General features: G+C 38.9%; 1 protein-coding gene across 1 annotated transcript in view; it reads right to left on the minus strand.

The window, feature by feature from the left end:
* Positions 1-27,889, minus strand: part of tnmd (tenomodulin) — a 134,789-nt gene that overhangs the window by 6,708 nt on the left and 100,192 nt on the right. The window contains exons 5-6 of the mRNA XM_057849408.1: positions 24,084-24,234; positions 22,944-23,050 (exon numbers count right to left, since the gene is read on the minus strand). Of these exons, the coding sequence (XP_057705391.1) occupies positions 22,944-23,050; positions 24,084-24,234 (258 nt within the window). The remainder of the gene's footprint in view (positions 1-22,943; positions 23,051-24,083; positions 24,235-27,889) is intronic.

Genomic DNA, 27,889 nt, shown 5'->3' on the forward strand with positions numbered 1-27,889 from the left:
TATTTTAAATTTTTAAATAATGTTCTTTAAGCACTTCAAATGTAATAATTATTATGTTATCATTATTATTATTACGTTTTAAACATGTTACTGTTCCACCGATTTAAAAAAAAAAAAAACAAGAATAAAGTAGAAAAATGCTTGTCTTTAATAAATGCTTCATTGAGTGAGTCCACTCATATCCACTCAAGCTGCTCACTTACACACAATGAGTTGCCACAGCAACTGTTTAACAAGCTAAACAATGATTGACGCATGCGGCGCTTTGAAGTTTCAGCTTCCAAGCATCTATGGCAAGTTCAAACCTTAACGTCCGTCATTCATTGCTAACTTTAACCCTTTAACACTAGAGGTGTGCAAAATTTCCGATTCTTAGATTATTCGCGATTCGGCCGTGGAAGATTTGAGAACGATTCACAAACATCCAAATTCCGATTATTGAAATATGCCAAGTAAAGCAGAAGTACGACACACTCAGCGCGCCGCGCGGTCTTCGGTACAATTAGGGACGGAGCGAGAGTAGCTAAACATCATGCTTCTCATTACCCGGCCCCTCGGGTAACGCCAATGCTCAACTCACGGCTCTAGCTCAACTCATGCCACGAGATAAAAAAAAAAAAAACAACAACATACCTGACTGCCGCCGAAAAGCTGCTACAAGCCACATTATGTTACGGTAGATATCATTTATATAGGACTAGATGCATTATAGCTTCGGTATCGTTACCAGCACATCTACAAAAAACTAGATGCCGGCGTTAGTAACGGCCGCCATCTTAAAGCAGTACACATCCCTGCAAGGCTGTTGTTGCGAACCTTCCAAGCGAACCTAACTAACTTTTTATCTAAAATACTCCTAAATCGGTAAAATATTGACTTGAGTCTATCTTTAAAATAGTTTTAAAACTTTCACATGTTGAAAGTAGACAAAAGAGAAATTATGGAATAACAGGAGCAATTTTAACAACTTTAACGGTTGATTCACAACATTAAATTAATTGAAAGTAGTTTAAAGCTGCTGATATAGAATGGGGACTGGAGTTTTTTATTTACTGTTATTTTTGTATATTTGTTTACTGCTATATGTTAACTTGATACTGAAATAGTAGTTTGGTTTAGCCTGAGAGGATTTTTGAACAATTTTGGAACTAATGTACAAAACAAATTAAAAAAAAAGAAAGAAAAAAAAAAAAGGAGTGGGGTGCATCAATAATCGTTTTATAATCGAATCGGAGCCTCTGAATCGTAATCGTAATCGAATCGTTAGGTGCCCAAAGATTCCCAGCTCTATTTAACACCGAACGTGTCGGCAGCGACGCGTTTACACATATCGTCTTTGAAGCTTCGTCACGCTGTAATTACATCACCCACGTGCCACTGGTTGGTCTCATTTGAAAGTGCGGAAGTTGATGTCCACACCAGTTTTTATTTGAAGTCAATCGACCAAGAAAAACGGGAGATAATGTCATTTGAATTTTATATTTTTATTGCACTCACAAATATGCATTAAAACGCTGCATGGACCATGTATCTATCTCCATATTTCCATCATTTCTTGTCCTTTTTCAAAACCGAAAGCAGCACAAAAGACTACACATCCCAAGAGCCGTTGTGATGTCAAGAAGGACGAACCGAACGTGATAATTTTAATAAGTTTCCGAGCGAGGTGCCAACTAATGAAAGGGAGGCATGCGACGCAAACAACGACCGGTCGGTTTGAGCGAGCGACTTTGAAACGTGCAGAATGAATCTAAAACTACATTTAGCCCAAGCTAATGCATTATTTCATTAACTCAAGGAAGAAGATGAGCCGTATTTGTCGTTGTTTTCCTGGGATGAGTCGGCGTCTCGGCGAGTAGAGGTGACAGCAGCGCACAAACGGCGAAAGAGTAGGCTGTGTGACATTGTGTGTGACGCAGCTCCGTGACCTGTTCAAGAAGAAGCTTTATTGAGTGCGCCAAAAAAAAAAAAACTTTATTGGGTCGCATGCCTGAAAAATTTGAATTGAACTGAACTACTTGTCAATATTTTTTAAAACACTTTTTTTCTATGTTATATATATATATTTTCTTCACTATAATCTTTTCGATTTTATGTAGATGTGTGTTCAAGAAGCTTGATTGCATGTACGTGTATAATTTTGATAAGGTGATGGGTACAACCCCTAACTTCACAAAGAGATATCCTCTAAACCCTTTGTGTTAGATGATATATATAATCTTTTTTCTCACTATTTTGCACTGTATATAACTTGTTTTGACCTTAGTATGTGTAAAGGCCAAAAACGCCTATGACCATACCTGCGGTTTGTGTTGAATTGTCAAACATAAAACTATTCAATCTTATTTTTTTCAATTGAATGTTTATCCTAACAAGTTGAATAAATATTATCAAGCTTCAAAACGGTTGGTCAAGCATGTTTGGTTGTCAATGGGACATCAACATTACAAATTTTGAAAAGAGATTTTGGGATTTTTTTGTCTTTTTGGGTCCAAAATGTGGATTATAATTGGTCAGTGAAGAAAACAACAGTTTGGACATGAAGTTCAAGGTGTCCTGAAAAAAGGGACCCAACTTGGCCATTGTAAACATTTTTTTTTTTGAAATATAAAGGCAACATCAAATGCATGCAAATTCGGCCAAACTAGGCTTAGGTGTTAAAGGGTTAATGAGCAACTCCAGTGCACTGCCCGACCACGAAAAGCAGCAGGAAGGAGAGGACATGATCGGATCGGGACAGCTCATCGGTATTTAATTTTTAATTAAAAAAAAAAAAAAAATCCGTGTTGGACAGAGGGTGCAAAGTTTAAAGCGCGAAGTAGCAAGGGATCACTGTACCTGGAATATGAAATACCTCTAGCGTCCCCAGCTGGTGGATGACGTCAGCAGGGTCATCAATCAATTTCATCTTATTAACAATTCAGCCCATTGAGGGGGAATTATTCAGAACAAGGAAAATGCGACAAAGAGAGCAGCAAAATTTCATTCTATCAATCTCTCCACTTCAATATTTTTACAGGATATTCTTTTTATCGAAGTATTTTCCCCCATTTGCTAAATCAATGGTATGGTCATGAAAAATAACAGTCTTGTGCTAAATAGAATATGTAATTGAATAATATGTTATTGAATAATAATATTCAAAATGCATTTATTCAGTACGACTTGGCAAAATTACTCCATAATGGTCAAAACAATCGACTGCTTGCACCTCCCGAATGATATTTTATGCAACCGGAGTTACACTGGCTTTTGTCATTTCCCTGCCCCAGCTTCGGAGAGCCAAACAAACCAGCAAGCATGACAGCTAGCCGACATGCTAATCGGCATTTATCAAAGTCTCATTCTCGCCTTTCGAAGCGAAAAATCCCGCAAAACTAACTGGGATCATGTTATACAGCGGCGGGGTTGTCGATCGTCTTCACTGATCGGCAACTCCCCCGCGAGCATGTTACAGCTTGATGTTCCCCTGCTGTGGGCAGGAGAGCTCGTTTGCTGGGGAAGCAGCTGGAGAATGACCGCCAGAAAAACCGTCCGACGTCGGAGGAGCACGTAGCTGCCCGAGCCCAACCCGAGGATAGTGGTCTATTGCCAGGCACACGAAGAAGGCAGAGGGGGCTGGAAGTCTGGACGATATGGAGAACCGCACGAGCATAAACCAAGTATAGCGCTCTCCTGTTGGGCACGCGAAGAGTAACGAGGGGGTTGTGCGACAAGCCGTCTGTCCTCAGCCGAGTGGCATTCTCAGTGGACAAGGAGCATAGTCAGCCAGAAAATGCAAACCACCTTCGTATTAAAAAATGTGCCTGATCCCAGTATTTGAAATAATACAAAACACGATGCTTACTCACTTCCCAGGAAGTCCAATGGTACCACAGTTGTCAGACTTGTTTTGGCCAATCTGGCTTGGCTTTTGAAACCCAAAAAGGCTAACACACCTCTCCCTGGTGCAGCAACAAACCCTGCAGTACATTTGGCTGGCGTGATGCGAAAAATAAACAAATTAATCTACAAAATCATCTGTATCTGCAGTCGAACTGCATGCTGTAAAGCAATGCTGTATTGTGAGATGCTGACCCAGGTGACATCACATTCACATTCCTTCTCAAAAAATGAAGTTATTAATTTTCATGGTGCAGAATTAAAAAAAAAATTGAATATATAAATCGATCGCTTCCACACACATCCAAGCGGTCCATTTCACTCAGGAGCATAAAATACTGCGTGAAATATGAAAACAAAACAAAACATGCTTTTTGCTGTCATAGGCACTTTAAACATTTTGAAAAGACTGATTTTGATCCGTCACACTAACATTACAGATACTATAACGTTTGAGGCAAGCTGGTGGACATACAGTAGTGCACGTCAAAGAAATATACACTAGTGGGAACTGTTTATGTTGTTGAAAATATAGTTGGAGGTATCTTTATTGTGAGCTCTGATAAATTGAATAAATCTGCAAAGTTACGAGATGGAAAACACATTGAAATGCCACGATGGATGATATCTTCGTTAGGCGTGTTTGATTTATCACTAAGACACGGAGGCGTAGGCTTCTAATGATTTATTGTTTGGGTCAAATTTCAGGGTCATCAGCTGGCTGTCAACAATCTGTTATGGAAACAACAGAGAACCCGTCAATGGTCCAACAATTATCTTATCTCCTTCTCACACAACGAATTAGGATACTGCAAGGGTGAAATACAGAAAATGTTTTATTCAAATGATGGCGCACCAGGAAACAAATCAAACAAACAGCCAAAAGGCAGCATTGTACCTTAAAGACAATTAATCAGAGGTAGCCTCTTAAAACGGGGGGCACATATTAATCACTGCGGCTTTGAGTCGCTTGCTCTAGTGGGAACGCTGTGGTGATAAGAATGGCTCACCTTGGGAAATCTGAGGCAGTCACTCAAAAACAAGCGGCTTAAATGGAAAGTAAGAGCCATTAGCTTCCTTTGTTTTGTATGATTTGAGCGCACATGCAAGCTTGCATGTACGCCTCCCAAAATTGAAAGCCCCACCAAACGGTGTCATCCATTCAATAAGATAAAAGTTTTAAAAAGTTTTTAAAAATCCTATTGAAAATGTGTTCAATGACTTAACTGACGTAAATTCACCACAGCTACAACATTTCAAGGCACGATTGACAATTTGGGTCGGAAGGCCCTGATCCAAATATAATACATAAAGCAGCATGATTTTGCCAATGTATGTTAGGACAAGAAGCCTCATCACCATGACATTATTTGGCACAAATACAGTTGGGCAAATAAGTATTTAGTCAACCATTAAAGGTGCAAGTTTTCCCACTTGACAATATTAGAGAGGCCTGTAACTGTCAACATGGGTAAACCTCAACCATGAGCGGCAGAATGTGAAAAAAAAAAACAGAAAATCACATTGTTTGATTTTTAAAGAATTTATTTGCAAATCATGGTGGAAAACAAGTATTTGGTCAATACCAAACGTTCATCTCAGTACTTTGTTATGTACCCTTTGTTGGTAATAACGGAGGCCAAACGTTTTTCTCTAACTCTTCACAAGCTTTTCACACACTGTTGCTGGTATTTTGGCCCATTCCTCCATGCAGATCTCTTTTAGAACAGTGATGTTTTGGGGCTGTCGTTGGGCAACACGGACTTTCAACTCCCTCCACAGATTTTCTATGGGGTTGAGATCTGAAGACTGGCTAGGCCACTCCAGGACCTTTAAATGCTTCTTACAAAGCCACTCCTTTGTTGCCTTGGCTGTGTGTTTGGGGTCATTGTCATGCTGAAAGACCCAGCCACGTCTCATCTTCAATGCCCTTGCTGATGGAAGGACATTTTCACTCGAAATCTCCGGATACATGGCCCCATTCATTCTTTCCTTTACACAGATCAGTTGTCCTGGTCCCTTTGCAGAAAAACAGCCTCAAAGCATGATGTTTCCACCCCCATGCTTCACACTGGGCATGGTGTTCTTCGGATGCAAGTCAGTATTCTTTTTCCTCCAAACATGACAACCTGTGTTTCTACCAAAAATGTCTATTTTGGTTTCATCTGACCATAACGCATTCTCCCAGTCCTCTTCTGGATCATCCAAATGCTTTCTAGCAAACCGCAGACGGGCCTGGACGTGTACTTTCTTCAGCAGGGGGACACGTCTGGCAGTGCAGGATTTGAGTCTCTGGCAGCGGATTGTGTTACTGATTTGTTACTGTGGTCCCAGCTCTCTGTAGGTCATTCACTAGGTCCCCCTGTGTGGTTCTAGGATTTTTGCTCACCGTTCTTGTTATCATTTTGACACCACAGGGGGAGATCTTGCATGGAGCCCCAGATCGAGGGAGATTGTCAGTGGTCTTGTATGTCTTCCATTTTCTAATAATTGCTCCCACAGTTGATTTCTTTACACAAAGCGTTTTACCTATTGCAGATTCAGTCTTTCCAGCCTGGTGCAGGTCTACAATTTTGTCTCTGGTGTCCTTCGACAGCTCTTTGGTCTTGGCCATAGTGGAGTTTGGAGTGTGACTGATTGAGATTGTGGACAGGTGTCTTTTATACCGATAATGGGTTAAAACGGGTGCCATTAATACAGGTAACAAGTGGAGCCTCGTTAGACCTCGTTATAAGAAGTTAGACCTATTTGACAGCCAGAAATCTTGCTTGTTTGTAGGTGACCAAATATTTATTTTCCACTGTAATTTGGAAATAAATTCTTTAAAAATTGAACAATGTGATTTTCTATGTTTTTTCCACATTCTGTCTCTCATGGTTGAGGTTTCCGCATGTTGACAATTACAGGCCTCTCTAATCTTTTCAAGTAGGAGAACTTGCACAATTGATGGTTGACTAAATACTTATTTGCCCCACTGTAAGTGATAGAAACGGATGAAATTCTTCCATCTGTGTTCCACTTCAATGTGGTAGCCAGGGGAAACAGTGAAAATAAGGTTTCATTAAATGTATCAGACGGAATGACAACAAAAGAAAACAAAGGAGAAATTGAAGGCCTATGTAAAGGATGTCAATCTCAACACCTGTTGGCCATAATCATCCCTTCACAATATATTATGTGTTCCGCGCCTTTACAGTGTATTACTAGACCACCTGTGCAAAGAAAGCAGCCTTTGTTTCTTGAAAACATTGAAAAGTCAGCAGGTCTCCTATCACAAGACCCTGAAACAGCATCACAGGTCCAAATCATACCTAGCGAGCTTTTGTTTGACTCTATCCTCAAGGAGAAGTTCAGTTCTCTGTAATGGAATGATTTTAAATCTTCACTTATTGAAACACATTTCCAAACCTTCTAAAGACAGCATAATATAGGTAGTCCCCGGGTTACGACGTACCCGACTTGCGTGATTTCGACTTTATGACGCCGAAGTCTCGTCTGCCATATTGTCTCCAGTCTATTTAATTTTTTTTCAAGTCACCTAAAGAGTACCTAGTTCTTGCCATGTAAGGATACCCTCCTCCCCTAGCAGCGTCGCCACTGTCCTGCAGTTCCTGAAAGCGTCAGGTCCCACTGCCTTGTTCTCATGTTGCTGCTGCTACTCCTCGGTGCGGACTCCTCTTGCAAGTCCCGAGCCGGGCTCGCTTGAAGAGAGGGGACACTGGCGAAGATATCCCCCTTCTCTTGCCTCCCTCCTCTTTCCACTGCGCCCTTTTCTCTCAACAAGGTTACTCACTCGCAAGTAAAGCCAGAATATTTAAGCCCAAATAGTCATTGAATATGACGGCTTTTAACGCAGCGTACCTCACAGTTTCTTATTTTTTGCATTATCTTATGAATATGACGTATAATAAATGTTTTTGGACAGTTATTATGTGGGTCAGGAGGTACAGTGCTGGCCAAAAGTGTTGGCACCCCTGCGATTCTGTTTGCTCCATTTCTCCCAGAAAATGATTGCAATTACAAATGCTTTGGTAATAATACCTTCATTTATTTTGCTTGCAATGAAAAAACATAAAAGACTTAAATCCTTATCATTTTACACAAAACTCCAAAAATGCGCCGGACAAAAATATTGGCACCCTTTGAAAAATCATGTGATGCTTCTCTTATTTGTGTAATTAACAGCACTTGTTACTTACCTGTGGCACATAACAGATGGTGGCAATAACTAAATCACACTTGCAGCCAGTTAAAATGGATTAAAGTTGACTCAACATCTGTCCTGTGTCCTTGTGTGTGTGCCACATTGAGCACGGAGAAAAGAAAGAAGACCAAAGAACTGTCTGAGGACTTGAGAAGCAAAATTGTGAGGATGCATGGGCAATCTCAAGGCTACTAGTCCATCTCCAAAGACTTGAATGTTCCTGTGTCTACTGTGCGCAGTGTCATCAATAAGTTTAAAGCCCATGGCACTGTGGCTAATCTCCCTAGATGTGGACGGAAAAGAAAAACTGACCAGAGATTTCAACAAAAGATTGTGCGGATGGTGGAAAAACACCCTCGACTAACATCTAAACAAGTTCAAGCTGTCCTGCAGTCCGAGGGTACAACAGTGTCAACCCGTACTACCCGTCGGTGTCTGGATGAAAAGGGACTCTTTGGTAGGATACCCAGGAAGACCCCACTTCTGACCCAGTGACATAAAAAAGCCAGACTGGAGTTTTCTAAAACTTACCTGAGAAATGCAAAAACGTTTTGGAAGAATGTCCTCTGGTCAGATGAGACAAAAGTAGAGCTTTTTGGGAAAAGGCATCAACATTGAGTTAGCAGGGAAAAAAAGGAGGCCTTCAAAGAAAAGAACACGGTCACCACAGTCAAACATGGCAGAGATTCCCTGATGTTTTGGGGTTGCTTTGCTGCCTCTGGCACTGGACTGCTTGACCGTCTGCATGGCATTATTAAGTCTGAAGACTACCAACAAATTTTGCAGCATAATGTAGGGCCCAGTGTGAGAAAGCTGGCTCTCCCTCAGAGGTCATGGGTCTTCCAGCAGGACAATGACACAAAACACACTTCAAAAAGCATTGGAAAATGGTTTGGGAGGAAGCACTGGAGACTTCTAAATTGGCCAGCAATAAGTCCAGACCTGAATCCCATAGAACACCTGTGGAGAGATATGAAAATGGCAGTTTGGAGAACACACCCTTCAAATCTCAGAGACCTGAAGCAGTTGACCAAAGAAGAATGGTCTAAAATTCCAGCAGAGCATAGTAAGAAACTCATTGATGGGTACCGGAAGCGGTTGTTCGCAGTTATTTTGTCTAAAGGTTGTGCCACCAAGTATTAGGCTGAGGGTGCCAATACTTTTGTCCGGCCAATTTTTTGAGTTTTGTGTAAAATGATAATGAATTTTTTTCCCATTCTGTTTTGTTTTTTTCATTGCAAGCAAAATAAATGAAGATGTTACTACCAAAGCATTTGTAATTGCAATCATTTTCTGGAAGAAACTGAGCATTATCTGACACAATTGCAGGGATGCCAGTACTTTTCTCCAGCAGTGTATCTTGGGTTACTTAAAGGGTTAAATCCGATTTATGCAGAAATTTGGGTTACATCACCAGCCTACGAACGGAACTTGTTCGTAACCCATGGTCTACCTGTATATAAACAAACATTCAGCATGATGAATACTAACAAAGCAAGTCAAGAACCTCGGCTCTTTCCTGAGAATTGCTGTAACTGTACTTACATCTGACTTTGATGCACTGGCAAAAAAAGACGGATATCAGCAACATTGTTTATTCAAATACATATGCCATTCGTCTGTCAAATGTTTGAAACTCAATAAAAGGTTTGCCCACCCCTGCTCTAGCCACACACCTGGTCTGTAAACCATCACAGTGCAGATGAAATTCTAGCAAGAAATAGCTAGACACAAACACAAGTTTCAGCATTAAAACAGCAGCTCCTGTGCTTTCAGATGTTGAAAAGCAATTATAAATGCAACTCGCAAATTTTGAATGGGCATGCTGACTCTTTCAGGTCGGGAAGCTACATTTGTGAAGGTATTAAAACTATTTCATCCTTTGTTGATTTTGACATGCTGCCCTATTCATTTCCAATGGCATTTCATTTGCAATTTTTAAAGAATTGTGTAACATGGAATTCTTAAAGAAATAATGCAAATGTTTACCCATCTGGGATGGTTTATTTGAACGATTTTGTGTTGATGGATGTATTAAATGGGCAGGACCGCATTCTTGAAGAAAAGAATTGTATTATAATGAAGAAAATGTAATAAACTTGCAGAAGATTAATATGTGTAGTACTTATCATGCATTGTGCTTGCAAGTTTTAGAATTTATAGAATCATAATTTACACTACTCAGTTTTTAAACACAGAAGACAAACTTGCACTTTTCTGAAAAGCTTGGTATTATTGTCTTGTGTACCTATACCTCAGCGCTTCGCAATTATTTTCTGTACCCCCCCATTTCGCGACCCCGCCCCCCCAACTCTCTGCTGCCTCAGTAAATAGTATCATTTGTCTATAAAATTATTAAATATTATCATAAGTACACATCTGCATTACACTGTGTCCTTTTTGGTATTGAAGAGAAAAATAATATATATAAACTTACAATTACGTATAACTTTATTAACATTGTTTTGTTTGTAACAGAAAAGACTTAAAGTGCATCATTTTGCCTGAATTAAAAAAAAAGTCACATCTAAACTGTAAAAATACACTTAAGGTACATTTTTTGACAATTTAATACTGAAAAATAAAATGTAAATAAAATCAATAAATAATAATAAAATCAAATTGATTAGCAACGTTAACTCATGAGAAACCAAACCATTTGACCGAAAAAAACAAAAATTAATAGAACAAAAACAATAGTGTCACTGGACAGAGGGACCATTTTTATTTTTGCTTTTTTTGTACTGAGCAACTTTTTTATGCCACCTTATATGATGCTAACAGTGCTCGCTAGTTTACTGATGTAGCACTGACGAAGCTGGACGATTGTTGGCAATATTTGGCACGTCTTTGCTAAAAATAAATTAAAAAAAAAAAAAAAAAATCAAGTGGCTTATCAATGTGATTGGGGGCTGATGTTTTTAAGTGACGTCTTAATTGATTTGGCTCCTGTTTTCCGTTGCAAACATTTTTAGAGACAGTCTGGGCTTTCCTCGTCTCCCACTGAATTAAAAGTCAAAGCCAAACGCCAAATGCTACATACGCTTCGCCATATACTGTATCCACGTCTCAGCTCTTCATATCTCCAGTGCTCTTTGCTGTGTGCTCTTGTTTTTTTTTAAAAATACTGCACACTCTGAAAATGAGTGCGCCACCGCCACCCAGAATGGATGTGCAATTACACTTTATTCTAGTACGGCAAAAAGGTGTGTTCCCCGAGGTCACATATGCCACCCCCCGGCATCGCTCTGCGCCCCCCTGGAGGGGTCCCGCCCCACTATTTGAGAAGTACTTCTATACCCAATGTGAAATTGAAACTAAATGAACCCTTTCATGCTAAAATTATGATTATTATTATTATTTTTAACCTTTTCAAGGCATTTCACCCATGCCAGTCAAAATGGATTGGACATTTGGCGCCGCCAATGGCACTGAAACATGAGCATTCACAGCCAGTCTTCCCGGTTTAATTAATTACAGTGAGTTAAGTAATATGATTTTTTTTTTAATGTTACTTGGGGCCGTATCAGTGTGTATTTCTGTTATTTGTTATTTAATTTAATTTTATTAATGTAGTTTTTCAAGAATGTTATAATTATTTATAAATTTGTTTATATATATGGCAGAAAACAGACAAGAATGAAGAAGCAGTTAATGCTCTTGCACCCCTCTTTAAAATTAACTGCTGTATTTAAGCCAAAAGAACTGTTGTATTTGATAGAACAATATGTTTATATGCTGCCATAGCAGATTCATGGCGCATTAAGCCCCCAAACTATTTTTAATATGTTCGTTTTACCCTGGAGACCCTCGTTTACAGACACCACGCAACCGCTTCTGTTTCAACCCAGCCATAAAAAGAAGGTAAGTAATTATAATAAATATCTATCATTTTTAGCTTTGAATCATTAATTGATGTCTAATATTTAGTTGAAAAAGCAACTTTATAAAATGGTTCACTCAAATATTTTAAACTTTTAAACAGATTACGTCACAATGAAAACAATAGTGTTTATAAATAGGTCACAGATATCGACCTCATAACTATCCCTTAATTGTAAATATATATTTTTTTGTTACTGTGGCAGTTTCCCCAATATTTTAGATGATAAATAATCGATCCAAACAAAGAAAAAAAAAAAAATTGTGAGTTGAAAAGGGTTAACATTTAAAAAAAGAAAATCATGACCACTGCTTGATGTCTGTGATTTCTGCATTGCGACCTTTGTTATATTACCGTGTTTCACCCATATAATCCCCAAAAGTCTTGCTGTGGCCATTCACAGCGGTGAGACTGGATTGAAACAAGTTAAGTACGTAATAATATTTCGTTAAAATCATGGTGTCTTTAATTATGCTCTCTCATGCTCTCACCTCGACTTAGGGTTTAGGAGTTTAATTTAAATTTTTTTTAAATGCCCTCAATTTTTTTTTCAATCAGAAAATTGAGATTTTAAGCTTTCCAAAGATGTATCAGACATGCATATAGGACAATTTTGAAATTTGGCCAAATTTTTGGGTCTCAGCGGAACTTGCCACTGGGGTATTTTCCGCCATATGCATTTTATATATATATATATATATATATATATATATATATATACAGTGCCTTGCAAAAGTATTCGGCCCCCTTGAATCTTGCAACCTTTCGCCACATTTCAGGCTTCAAACATAAAGATATGAAATTTAATTTTTTTGTCAAGAATCAACAACAAGTGGGACACAATCGTGAAGTGGAACAACATTTATTGGATAATTTAAAGTTTTTTAACAAATAAAAAACTGAAAAGTGGGGCTTGCAATATTATTCGGCCCCTTTACTTTCAGTGCAGCAAACTCACTCCAGAAGTTCAGTGAGGATCTCTGAATGATCCAATGTTGTCCTAAATGACCGATGATGATAAATAGAATCCACCTGTGTGTAATCAAGTCTCCGTATAAATGCACCTGCTCTGTGATAGTCTCAGGGTTCTGTTTAAAGTGCAGAGAGCATAATGAAAACCAAGGAACACACCAGGCAGGTCCGAGATACTGTTGTGGAGAAGTTTAAAGCCGTATTTGGATACAAAAAGATTTCCCAAGCTTTAAACATCTCAAGGAGCACTGTGCAAGCCATCATATTGAAATGGAAGGAGCATCAGACCACTGCAAATCTACCAAGACCCGGCCGTCCTTCCAAACGTCTTCTCAAACAAGGAGAAAACTGATCAGAGATGCAGCCAAGAGGCCCATGATCACTCTGGATGAACTGCAGAGATCTACAGCTGAGGTGGGAGAGCCTGTCCATAGGACAACAATCAGTCATACACTGCACAAATCTGGCCTTCATGGAAGAGTGGCAAGAAGAAAGCCATTTCTCAAAGATATCCATAAAAAGTCTCGTTTAAAGTTTGCCACAAGCCACCTGGGAGACACACCAAACATGTGGAAGAAGGTGCTCTGGTCAGATGAAACCAAAATTGAACTTTTTGGCCACAATGCAAAACGATATGTTTGGCGTAAAAGCAACACAGCTCATCACCCTGAACACACCATCCCCACTGTCAAACATGGTGGTGGCAGCATCATGGTTTGGGCCTGCTTTTCTTCAGCAGGGACAGGGAAGATGGTTAAAATTGACGGGAAGATGGATGCAGCCAAATACAGGAACATTCTGGAAGAAAACCTGTTGGTATCTGCACAAGACCTGAGACTGGGACGGAGATTTATCTTCCAACAGGACAATGATCCAAAACATAAAGCCAAATCTACAATGGAATGGTTAAAAAATAAACGTATCCAGGTGTTAGAATGGCCAAGTCAAAGTCCAGACCTGAATCCAATCGAGAATCTGTGGAAAGAGCTGAATACTGCTGTTCACAAACACTCTCCATCCAACCTCAGTGAGCTCGAGCTGTTTTGCAAGGAAGAATGGGCAAGAATGTCAGTCTCTCGATGTGCAAAACTGATAGAAACATACCCCAAGCGACTTCCAGCTGTAATTGGAGCAAAAGGTGGTGCTACAAAGTATTAACGCAAGGGGGCCGAATAATATTGCACGCCCCACTTTTCAGTTTTTTATTTGTTAAAAAAGTTTAAATTATCCAATAAATTTTGTTCCACTTCACGATTGTGTCCCACTTGTTGTTGATTCTTGACAAAAAATTCAAATTTTATATCTTTATGTTTGAAGCCTGAAATGTGGCGAAAGGTTGCAAGGTTCAAGGGGGCCGAATACTTTTGCAAGGCACTGTATATATATATATATATATATATATATATATATATATATTATATATATATATATATATATATATATATATATATATATATATATATATATATATATATATATATATATATATATATATATATATACCGTATTGGCCCGAATATAAGACGATGTTTTTTGCACTGAAATAAGATTGAAAAAGAGGAGGTCGTCTTATAACTGCGCCCTAAAAAAAAAAAAAAAAAAAAAAAAAAAAAAAAACTGCGGCCTAGACATATACCCATTCACGACGCTTGATGGCGCCAGTCATCAATGAATCGAATGCTGAACGCGACTCGGGCGGCCAAAGCGAACCCCTGACACGAAGAAGAAAGTGGTAAGAAGGAAAAGAGAAGAAAATACCGGTAATAGAAGAGATAACCGAAAATGGAGAAACTTCGCGACAATTTGGAGAAAAGTGGGTCGAAGATTGGCCAGGTTAACCGGTGTTTGGCCATTCCTTACTACGCGGCGAAACGTCCTACACAATGCTCAGGGCGCTTGCATATGCATTCACACGCATGCGCACATCGGTTGGAAGCGGCGAGTACTCACTATTTTTGTTTTTATTTAGTTATTTAGAACCTTTTCACAGCCTCAAAGATACTTTTTGCATGTATTACCCTCTCATACTTTTAACCATTGTGTTTTTTTGTGTTAGCTTTGAAGCAGTTGACCACATTAGTCACGTAGCGTATTTAAACCGTCCTTATTTGACATAACTACATTTAAGTATTTTCTGCAGGCATTTCTTTAGTACGTTATTCCTGTATGCATCTAAACAAAACAAGTCTAGAGCACACGGTAGTAATTTAGGTGTCAAATTCGACTAATGTAGGACGTTTCGCCGATGTAGGACATTTTGGCAGAACACCGGCAGCTGAGGAGAAGTTATGACGCAAACTTCAAGTTGATGGTGATAAATGAGGCGGTGTCTTCAAACAACTGCAAAGCGGCTGTGAAATATGGTGTCACAGAGTGTAATGTACGGAGATGTAGAGCTCAAAAAGATCGCCTAAAAAATGCTCACAGTCAGAGAAAAGCTTTCCGTGGTCGTTTCTGTATAAAAATTAATTTGGTGTTCAAAAAGTCTTTTTTCAAACTTGAGTCTTGAAAAAGAGGGGGTCGTCTTATAATCGGGGTCGTCTTATATTCGGGCCAATACGGTATATATATATATATATATATATATATATATATATATATATATATATATATATATATATATATATATATTAATATAAATGTATATACATATTAATAAACTGTTTTTAAGCACTTCAAATAATTACGAGAAGTTTTAAACACGTTACTGTCCCACCGAATTATTTTCAAACTAGAATAACGCGGAAAAATGCCTGTCTTCATTAAATACTTCATTGAGTGAGTCTACTCAAATCTGCTAAGGCTGCTCACTTACAGTGAGTTGCCACAGCAACAATTTAACAACTTAGACAATGATTGACGCATGCGACGCTTTGAAGTTTCGGCTTCCAAGCATCAAAGGTCGAGCAAACCTTAATGTCAGTCAATCATCCTTAACTTTAACAAGCAACTCCAGTGCACAGCCTGACCCAAAAAAAAGCGGCAGGAGGGAGAGTGAGACTACGTGGTGAGATCAGGACAGCTCATCGGTATTTTTTATTTATTTATTTATTAATTGGGGGAAAAAAAAAAAATCCGCGTAATTGAAAAAAAAAAATTCGCGATGGACTAAGGGCACGAAGTTTAAAACGCGAAGTAGCGAGGGATCATTGTAAATTAAAATTTACAGTACATTGTTCTTTCTCCAGCAACATGCATCAAATCACTCTTTAGGTCTTTTGAATATGTAATCCTTGAATGACTAGATTTGGCTCTGGAATTTTTCAACCCTGCATTAGATGAGCTTAAAAAACACGTTAATACTTCAGATTTTCAGATTCCATATAGATATAAATGTCTTAGCCCAACAACCTTAAAATTGGAAATAAAATTTGGATTTTATTCGTGTGGGGCAGAGGTTCGTAGGAACCCATTACCTTTACTACTTTATATTTACCTACTGAAAAATTTTGGACGTATTGTAGTTATCAGAGTAGTTTCAATGTACAAAGTAACATATTGTACATTTTAGTTTTAAATAAGTATTTTATTAGGAATATATTATTTATATTCAAGAAATTCTCCATTTACACCATTAAAAGTGTAGATTGTAAGGGTAGATGGATGGACAACTCTTATTTTATATGTAGCTTTTTTGTGTGCGCCGTTTGTATTTCTCAAGAGTGACTGTGTTTCATCAATCCAGTCTAACCACTACCGATATTTGACTTCAATAACAACTCACCAGTTACTCAAGTTACAAAAGTACCAAAGACTGGTCTAATATACCCCTTCGCCAGCGGCGGAACTTAGGGGGCAAGGGCTCCGACCGCACCTAGGCCCAGGCCTGAAAGGGGTCCGGTTTGTGGGCCTGATTGAGGAGGGTCAAATAGAAAGGTAAGCTGCGCAGAGCTTTAATATAGTGTTGAAGTGTTAAAATATCTCTGCCAGCCGCTTGGCTGCTTGTCTAGAGGGGCCCACCAAAAATTTGGTAACACTTTATTTAAAAGTGGGTTCATAAGACTGTCATTAGACCAACATAATTATGACATGACACTCATGAGCATTAATGAATGCTTATGAAAGATGTCATTAAGTGTCATCTGGTAGATAATAAGGGTGTCAACAATAATCGATGCGGCGATGCATCCCGATGCGGGGCAGGGACGATTCGATTCGATGCGGGCAACACGCTGAATCGATTCAGCGCATTTTAAAATATATAAGTACGTTCAAAAATCTTCCCTGCGCAATTCCGGTGATGCAATGGATTTGGTTTCCCCATTTGTATTGTTATTCTCATGTTTACCTGTAGAGAGAGCTACTTTACATTCAAAGCAAGCTGGTAGAGGTTAGATCGGGCCTAAAAAAATTCCAGCCCAACCGACAAGGCCCGTTGGTATTGAAGCCCGACCGGCCAGATCAATTAACTATAGATTTGCATGCCCGAGCCGAGTGATGCGAAAAAAGAAAAAAAAAAACGCAGCAGCAGCAATTTATTTTCATTTCTTCAAGTTTTCTTACTGTTTAAATAGTCTACATATTTTTATAAGAGTTATAAAAGCCTTTACACAACGAAATAATGCTGGGAAAGTTTAATATAAAAAAAAAAACACGGTTTTGCAGACACACAGAGGAGAAGATTCGAAAGGATCACATTTGCCTTTGTGTGCATAAATAAAAGTGTCTTTCCTAACAAATTCTCAGTTGGCAGACAAAAAGCGCAAGTTTACTCAATATTTAAATAGTCTACATATTTCTAAGAGATTTATAAAAGCATTTACTCAACAAAATAACGCTGGGAAAGTTTAATATTTAAAAAAAAAACACGGTTTTACAGACACACAGAGGAGAAGATTCGAAAGGATCACATTTGCCTTTGTGTGCATAAATAAAAGTGTCTTTCGTAACGAATTCTCAGTTGGCAGGAAAAAAACGCAAGTTTACTCAATATTTAAGTAGTCTACATATTTTTATGAAATTTATAGAAGCATTTACACAACGAAATAACGCTGGGAAAGTTTGATTAAAAAAAACAAACAAACACGGTTTTACAGACACACAGAGGAGAAGATTCAAAAGGATCACATTTGCCTTTGTGTGCGTAAATAAAAGTGTCTTTCGTAACGAATTCTCAGTTGGCAGGAAAAAAACGCAAGTTTACTCAATATTTAAATAGTCTACATATTTTTATGAAATTTATAGAAGCATTTACACAACGAAATAACGCTGGGAAAGTTTGATAAAAAAAAAAAAAAAAAACACGGTTGTACAGACACACAGAGGAGAAGATTCAAAAGGATCACATTTGCCTTTGTGTGCGTAAATAAAAGTGTCTTTCGTAACGAATTCTCAGTTGGCAGGAAAAAAACGCAAGTTTACTCAATATTTAAATAGTCTACATATTTTTATGAAATTTATAGAAGCATTTACACAACGAAATAACGCTGGGAAAGTTTGATTAAAAAAAAAAAAAAACACGGTTTTACAGACACACAGAGGAGAAGATTCAAAAGGATCACATTTGCCTTTGTGTGCGTAAATAAAAGTGTCTTTCGTAACGAATTCTCAGTTGGCAGGAAAAAAACGCAAGTTTACTCAATATTTAAATAGTCTATATATATTTATGAGAATTATAAAAGCATTCACACAACGAAATAACGGGAGGAGAAGAAGAAAAAGAGGGCTGCGCTACAGCCCTCTGCGCATTTTTTTAAATTATTTTTTAAAAAATACTCTATTAGTCCGGCGCGGCGGCCCGACCCGACCCACCGAAACGTGAATGCTTAACATTTCGGGTCGGGTCAGGTTCGGGCACAAGATCTAACCTCTATGCAGGGGGGACAAGGAACCCAAATCCGCTTCCTTACCGGAGTAACGTCACAGACAAGCGCAGTTGTAATCGAGAGAGCAGAGAGATAGGACATAACACAACAATGGCTGAAACGGAGAAAGAGGGAGCGAGAAATATTATAGATATAAGATTGGCTAGGCCTACATTTTACTTTTGTTCTACATTGCAATTTAGTTGATATTTTGTTTGCAACTGAACTGATCCCTGGATTGATATTGCGATAAATATGCTGCTGCACTACAATATTTTCTTTGTCGTTTTCTTTAATATTTACTTGAATATTTTTATTAATGGGTCGTTGTGACTAAAATACAGCGACTGTTATTACTGATTTTGCACAGGAGTTCAGATGTTGTACTGTGTGAAAGGCTGCTACTGTGTGTAAAAAAAAAAAAAAAAGAGAAAGCCCTGGTCTCATTATAAGCACTAATTAAATGCTGTGATCTGATTTTTTTTTTTTTTTTTAAAGATATATATGAAAGTATACTATTTTCATTTGACTTCGACCAGGAGTGACACAAGAGCCAATAAAAAGTTGTTTAATGTCTGTCTGCTTGTGTTGGCTCATGATTCACAAAAAATATGCTTTGCTTTAGAATTTTAATGCATCCCAGGCTTTAATGCATCGCAATGCATTGCCGAATCGAACCGAATCGAATCGTGACCCTCTGAATCGAATCGAATCGAATCGTGGCCTTCCGAATCATAATCGAATCGAATCGTGAGGGCGGTGTCGATGCACACCTCTAGTAGATAATGTCACTAAATCCATTTATGTCCGGTCTGCATTCTCTACAGCCATTCAAAAGGGATAATTTGTTGGATGACACTTCATGACAACTGTCATAAGCATTCATCAATGCTCATGACAGTGTCCTGTCATAATTATGATGCTGTTATGGCAGTGTAATGAACCCACTCTCAAATACTGTAAAGTGTTACCAAAAATTTCCACTTGCACCCCATATGGACACACACACACACCGCATGATCATCTTGAGGGGCCCGCAAATAATTGGCCACTAGCACCCGCCCCCCCTCCTGTTGGAGGGTCCTCTCGGCTGGTCCCGTTAATGCTCATTGTGCAGACTGACATCGGTCTAGATTTGGACAGTTTTTGAAATTGGGCTCTCAATTGCATTGAGGATTTCTCAGTGAATGACTCTCATGGGCAAAAGAAGTCACCATTTGAGTGCAGCTTCTCTTCCCAGAGCACATTTGTAAGGCATGATACCTGCATGGGTCCTCGCGACAGGCTGTCAGATATATGGTGATGACCTTTAACACAACTGTACGTGCATCACACTCTCTGTGGCCCAAATGGAATAACTGCCACCAGACAAGGTTGAGGGTATGTTGCCACTGTCCTTGACCTGTATAGCAAGGATGGACGCCATGCACACAGACACAAATACATTTGTATCTTGACTCGTGAGTTTAAATTATTTACTAACCAATCTCAAAATATTTACAACACTAAATTGTATAAAACTTAAGAAGAAAAAACTAATGACCTGTGTATATGTATGTTTAACAATGTATCCTATTCAACCCTCATGTGAGGACGTTACAATACCGAGAGTTCCAGTTCAGGCATATCACTAAAAGTAAGCTGGAGTAATATAATCCCATAAGCGCAGGACATCCTCATGGCAATCTTTACAGCGGTGTCAAAGCTGCTTATCACTGGAGAAAAGCGTTTCGGAAAGAGTTTAGCAAAATATAATGTATAGCTATCTCCCTATTCAATTAAATCTGTTATGGCGCAATGCATATCTGAGATCAGGCGGAGCGCTCCGGCGCTTAACACTAACACAAAGCAGGACGATGGGGATGAATGTTATCACGCACGGTTTTTTGTTGAAAGAATGAATGCATTTGTTAAAAGGCATCCAGTGTGTCTGTGTGAATTTCTGTGAGTAAAAATACCTACAAGTGTGAAAGTAAAGGCTGTGTGAGAGTAGTTCTTTCATTCCTTAGATCTTGATGGAAAATGAAAATATGCCAATTTTAGCTTCCCAATTGTTGTGCCTTGCCTCTGGACTGTGTAACACAGTTGCCATTTGGCGGCACCAAGTCTGTAGTCTTCTTCAGAATTAACTGCCACATGGACACCCTAGTCAATGGTGTAAAAGGTTTAGCTCTTTCAAGGACAGCGGTCACTGCAGTGAGCAGTTATTCAAAAGTTGACACTTAAGACCTTCGACCCTTTATTGACCAAGAGGCTATTTTGGTCATTTAAAAATTATCTAAAATGAGCAATTATGATTATTATTTGTTTTATTATTAATGATCACATATTTTATATATATATGGCTGAAAACACTCAGGTGACTTGAAGTTCTGATACAACATTGGAAAGCTTAAAATCTCAATTTTCTGGGGGAAAAAACATTTTGAACAGGAGGGCATTTAAAAAAAAAAAAATTAAACAGCAAAACTCTAACTAAAAGTGAGAGCATGCGAGAGCATAGTTAAAGACGCCATGATTTTAACGAGATATTATCACCTACTTACCTTGTTTCGAACCAAAACCTCCATGTAGCATGTATCACCAAGTGTCAAGACACAGCTGTGATTGGCCACAGCCTGATTTTTGGGGCATTTTATGGGTGAAACATGGTAATACAACAAGGGTCGTGATGCAGAAATCGCAGACATCAAGGAATGGTCGAGATGTTCTTTTTCATATATTTACCCTTTTAAACGTTTTTTTCCCCCCAAAAATTCTTTGTTTGGATCATGATTTATTATCTAACATATCGGGAAAATGCGACAGTAACAAAAAAAAAAAAAAAAAAAAATACAATTAAGCGATAGTTATGAGGTAGATATTCGTGACTTATTTACAGACACCATTTTTTTCATTGTGACCTAATTTGTTTCAAAGTTTAAAATATGCGAGTGTATAATCATTTAAAGTCGTTTAAAAAACAAAAAAAAAAAAAAACAAAGCGGTTGCGTGGCGTCTGTAAACGGAGGTCTCCAGGGTAAAACGGACAAATTCAAAATAGTTTGGGGGCTTCATGCGCCATGACACTTCTATGGCAGCATATAGACATTTTCTATCAAACCCAACAGTTCTTTTGGCTTAAATGCATCAGGTTATTTTAAAGAGGAGTGCAAGAGCATTAACTGCTTTTTCAGCCATGTCTGTTTTTCCGCCATATACATAAAAGTTTTTTTAATTACACTTTGGGAAAAAAAGTGAAGCTACTTTGTGGTTTTTCATTTGTCGCAGCGGGTTCTCGTCCCCATTAACCACGGAAAACGAGGGATCAATGTATTTATTTATGACATATGTTTGCAGTATAGTATCGTTTGTTTGAAATTATGGCTAAATGATGTTGTTCACCTAAAAGCCTTCATGGTAAAATATAACTACTGTAAGTAGGGTCAGACTCAACGTTTTCCTATAAAAAATCATAATGGAACACATTGTTCTTACAAACAAGAATCAAAGACTACTGACAAGAGTTTCTGGGACGGTCCTGATAAATGTGATCTTTATAGGAAGTTTCATTTCTGTCGCACTACTCTGAGGAGACAGGGCCTCTGCTTTAGTGGCCATTCACGTGCAAGTGATAAATGCGGTGTGTCACATCTGTGTTTGTGTGAATTAGTGCTAGTTTGGGCGTAGTGTGCAGTTATAGTTTGTACTGTGCTTTCCTTCATGTTTGTGCCTAATATATTTTTCTCGTGCAGTCATGGATAATTAATCCTGCACTGCTGAGTGGTTTAGATGCAGTGCAGCAAAATCTGCCGTCTGTCTTTCCTCCTTCAAGTCGGACACTTTGATAATTAAAGCCTTGTTAATAAATGTAACTTATCTGTGCGGCAGTGAGTGACCTTGAGCGCGCTTCTTGTGGTTTGTATTGCACTGCAAAGTTAGAAAAGGCACTAAGAGGCGCTTTAGGCACAATTTGCTGCCTTGGAGAGGCTGGATGTTCCTCTCAATTAATGGAGGGACATTAAGGGAGTCTTCAATGAACTGGCCTTACTTAAACAGATATATAGTGCAATTGCTGTGCCCTCTGGTGCACAAAGTCAGTTTTAACATCAATTAGTGAGCGATTTATATGCGGACAAAGTGGAGGCAGAGCTGCAGCTAATTGAAGTGACTCGACTGTAACTTGCGGCGGGTTCCTCGGATGTCACGGCACGCTTACGTAGTCGTTAACTGGAGGGTGGTACTCCACGTCACGGGCAGAGCGATGACCTTTCACCTCTGTGTCGGGGGAGTCCAAATGCTCTACCTCCTCCTGCAGCTCCGAGTCTGAATCAGAAACACAAGTTAGATGCCTGCACAACTGTTTTGAATTCGACAATACTAACAGAAATGCTACAAGAAAAACAGGCAGCATGAAAATCGCAGGGACTATTTACTTTACCTAATTCATTTTCATACTAATCCCTCTAACAAAATAAGACTACTAGTATTCAAACACTCTGTCTGTACGAATGCATTATTTTGAAAGAACCTTAAACAATCACCTGTGTAATATTGACAAGTCAAACTGTAGGTTAATGAAGATGTTATGGAAAAATGGCGTGAACTGAATAATAATTATGATGCTTTTTATTAAAGCGATTAAAAAAAACACACACAAGGACAGGCACAATAAAACCAAGAAAAACAGGACTAGAAAGATGTTGTGTAACTCCCTAAAAAATATAAACAGCAATTTCAGTCTAATTACTGTAAATTTCACCGTCTCCACATAACAGGATTATATTTAATATGGAAATACATGATTCATTAGTGATACTCTCATGTACTTTGGCAGGTGCTAAAAGTAGTGTCTTAATCGTTTGAAATAGCATCTTGATATCCAGTAAAAGGTGTGAAGGAAAGTTGTTGGAAATTCTTGCTGTAATTTCACACGCTCACTCGCTTTTCTCCGACAGTTGAAATTGGTGCACCACTTCCCCGACTTTTTTCTGCACCATGATTGGATCCACTTAGTAAGTAACATGATTTTTCATGTCACACTACATATACTTAAAGGTCTAGAAGTTAACAGTGTAAATCAGAGCACATTCGAAGTCAGATGAATCATCTGTTCCTCAATACTAACCAACAACAATATTTGCTAGTTGTTTTACTGCTTTAAGGTCTTAAATGATGTTACATAAGGGCTTAGTTAAAATAAGATTATTAGCAAAACTGCCGTCTGTATGCATTCTTTGGCGGATGCGGCCTCACAAACCAGCCACGTAATTTGTAGTACTACACACCTTCCAGTCAGGGTGTTAATAGTGTGCATTTAAACTTAGAAGCCCCCCACTGTTCTTGCCCGATGCCTCACCGCTCAAGCGGGAGGGATGGATCCAATGGATGGGTAGTTCTTGGCAGAATTCCCAGATCCTGGACTGGAAGAGGAACACCGGGTCGACGATGGGTTCCTCGGCAGGAATCCACACTTGGGAGTCCTCCATTTTTGTATCCATTTCATCCACCTGCACACCCACACACACACACACACACTGAGTCAAACACAGCAGTAGGAGCAGCAGCAGCCTCATTGTTATAATCTATCATCTCTATGAGACGAGGGCGCCGACTTCCTGACTCCTGTTGCCCTAACCCTCCTCCTCCTCCTCCTCTTCCTCTTCTTCCTTCCCTCAAGCCCGCGGCTTGCTCTTTCTATTACACATCATTGAAATTCACAGACAGCGATGATTTGACTTTCAAATGACTTTGCAAGTGATCTTCATTACTGCGCGTATGGCGGCAGTATCGTTTAATGTGACAGACACAATAAAGCTTTGCATTCTCCTCCTCCTCTTCTTTTCCTCCCTGCTCCGCCGTGAGATGCATCGCCTGGCATCGCTTGGCATCCCAACGCTATCAGTGGGCTTAATTTGTTGATACTGTAGTTCATGAGCTGTAAAGTAAACTATTATTGCTTAATGATCACGACTACATGTCAGTGTTGTCTAATAGAGACATATGACAGGCACTGGGTAATGCTTTGTGCTAATATTGTAGTATACATATTTATTTTCTTCACGTTCGTACATGTAAATAAGCACACAGTCATCCTAGTCATTCCATAATTAGCATACTACAAGAACAGTTCACTTGACAAATGTTTTTACAAGGTGATTTTCCCTCAGTTTAAAAGCTTAATTGCACATTTGTCAGACTTGGATCCTGGGGCTATCGTTGGAGACGGAATCATTAATATCGGGTTGTGCTCCTTTCTCCCATTGCGCCCCTTTTACTCCTTGTTAAAAATTAGCCTTGTTAGACCTTTCGGTCACAAAAAGCTCCAGACTTCACATATCAGGGAATTGACAGTGTTTCATATACAGTATTTATATTTTTAAAAGATTCAGTTAGTAGATGGTAGGTGTAATGAATGATAATAGAACTAGAATTTGAATTGGTCATACAGTGGTACCTTTACATACAATATTTAATACATTCCAGGACCTGGTTTGAAAGTCAAAATGGTCTTATGTCAGGCGGGATTTTGCTATAAGCAACCATTATACAGTGGTATGAAGAATAATCTGAACCTTTTGGAATTTCTCACATTTCTGCATAACATCACCATCAAATGGCATCAGATCGTTGTCAAAATCACACAGATGAAAATACAGTGTCTCCTTTAACTAAAACCACCCAAACATTTATAGGTTTTCATATTTTAATGAGGATAGCATGCAAACAATGACAGAAGGGGGAAAAATAAGTAATTGAACCCTCTGCTTAAGGAGACTTACAGAGCAATTGAAACCAATTTTTACCAAACATTTTAATTCAGGTATGTGCCCAATCACTGATGAGTGGTTTAAAGCTACCCTGCCCACGATAAAGCACACACCTGGTAAGAATTGTCTTGATGAGAAGCATTGTCCGATGTGCATCATGACTCGGTCAAAAGAGCTGTCTGAAGACCTGCGATCAAGGATTGTTGATTTGTATGAAGCTGGGAAAGGATACAAATCCATCTCTAAAAGTCTGGATGTTCATCAATCAACGATCAGAGAAGTTGTCTACAAATGGAGAGATTTTGGCACTGTTGCTTCTCTCCCAAGAAACAGCCGTCCACCAAGAGTTTAGCAAAGAATACTCAGAGAAGCAAAAAAGAACCCTTGAGTGTCGGCAAAAAGACTTACAGAAATCACTGGCACAGTCCAATATATCTGTGCACACATCACCTATATGTAAAACTATGGCCAACAATGGTGTTCATGGGAGGACGCCATGGAGGAAGTCACTGCTGTCTAAAAAAACATTGCTCCTGGTTTAATGTTCGCAAAAAGGCACTTGGACACACCACAGAAGTTTTAGCAAAATATTTTGTGGACTGATGAAACCAAAGTTGAATTGTTTGGGAGTAACACACAACATCATGTGTGGAGGAAAAATGGAGCAGCTCACCAACATCAACACCTCATCCCCACCGTGAAGCATGGTGGAGGGAGGATCATGATTTGGGGCTGTTTTACTGCCTCGGAGCCTGGACAACTTGCAATCATTAATGGAAGAATAAATTCAAAAGTTTAACAGGTTGTTTTGCAGGAAAACCTGAGGCTGTCTGTCAGACAGTTGAAGCTAAAAAGAAGGGGTGGGGGGGGGGGTGTTGGGGGGCACAAAAATATTAAATGTGATGGTTCACTTACTTATTTTTCCAAAGGGTGGGCTGCGGGGGGTGGGGCACAAAATATTAAATGTGATGGTTAACTTACTTATTTTTCCCCCTTCTGTCATTGTCTGCATACTATCCTTATTAAAATATGAAAACCTATAAATGATTGGGTGGTTTAAGTTAAAGCAGACATTGCATTTTCATGTGTGATTTTGACAAAGATCAGATCACATTTGACGGTGATTTTATGTAGAAATGTGAGAAATTCCAAAAGGTTCAGATACTTTTTCATACCACTGTAATTCGATGAATTCGTACCAAGGCCAAAAAACCTACGCTAAAACCTTGATAAATACTGCTAGTACAATTACAAATATCAATTACACATAGCAAAACAAGTGCATTATTCAAACAAATAGGGATGATAATAATAATAATAGTAAATAATAATAACAAAATAATGTAACGAATCTGGTTCTAATGTGGCCATTGTGCTTTGCGTGCTGTTCCGGAACGCAACGTTTGACTGACGGGAAGTTGCAGTAGAGTGGGAAGCTTTTACTTTTTTTCCCATGTCATTGTTAGCGTCGGCTACGGCAGACAGTAGCCATGTGGTGTTGCAAAAGTTCTGAAATAAATGATTAACAACCTGACCAAGCTGGCGACATCCTTGACGATTTTACAATAATGAAAAATACATCAAAGAAATAAAAAAGCCTTTTTATTCTCACCTTAACTTATCGGGATTGGTCAGCCGAGCAGACCGACCAAATTGTCGAGTGAGTTCACTCACAAGCACATCACTCTCATATTTTTCTATCATTTCCTTCTTAACATAAATGGTAAGCGTCACCTTTTTTTCCTTTTTCACCACCTGCACTAACTATCTTGTGACCCGTGTTGATTTCCGCCGTGCGTCCGTCTTGCGGGAAAGCAATAAAATTGCGACGCAGTCATAAATCGTCGTATTTTGAGCATGTTGTCAGATGTCGAGACAAATGACGAGATGATCGTATGTCGAGGTTCCGCTGTATTTGAAATCCCCCAAATCTCCAAATTGTCCCTAGGTGTGCGTGCATAATTGTCTTTCTCTATGTGCTCTGCAACTGGCTGGCAACCAGTTCAGGGTGTACCCTGTGTCCTGCACATTGTTAACTGGGATAGGCACCAGCACCTCCATGAGCCTTGTGAGGATAAGCAGTTCAGAAGTAGAATGAATGAAACCCACCACACCTGCATTTTACAGTAGTAATAAGTCGTGTCCCTGTTCACCCACCTCTTACTCTCCTCACTTTTCCCCTTCTACTTGTGATTGTTGTTCAAATTACAAAATGATTTGCAAATTGCCAATAAATATAATGTCACTAATATACATTATAAAAGGCAGAGTAATGTTGACAACTTCAACTCCACTTCAACTTCCAACAAAAAAAGTAAACATACACTGTATTTTATTTTTGAATACAAAAGAATTCAGGACCTGATAAACAACATTTGCTCAGATAGGTTCACCT

Source organism: Corythoichthys intestinalis, chromosome 11, assembly GCF_030265065.1.
Source record: "Corythoichthys intestinalis isolate RoL2023-P3 chromosome 11, ASM3026506v1, whole genome shotgun sequence".
NCBI lineage: Eukaryota > Metazoa > Chordata > Actinopteri > Syngnathiformes > Syngnathidae > Corythoichthys > Corythoichthys intestinalis.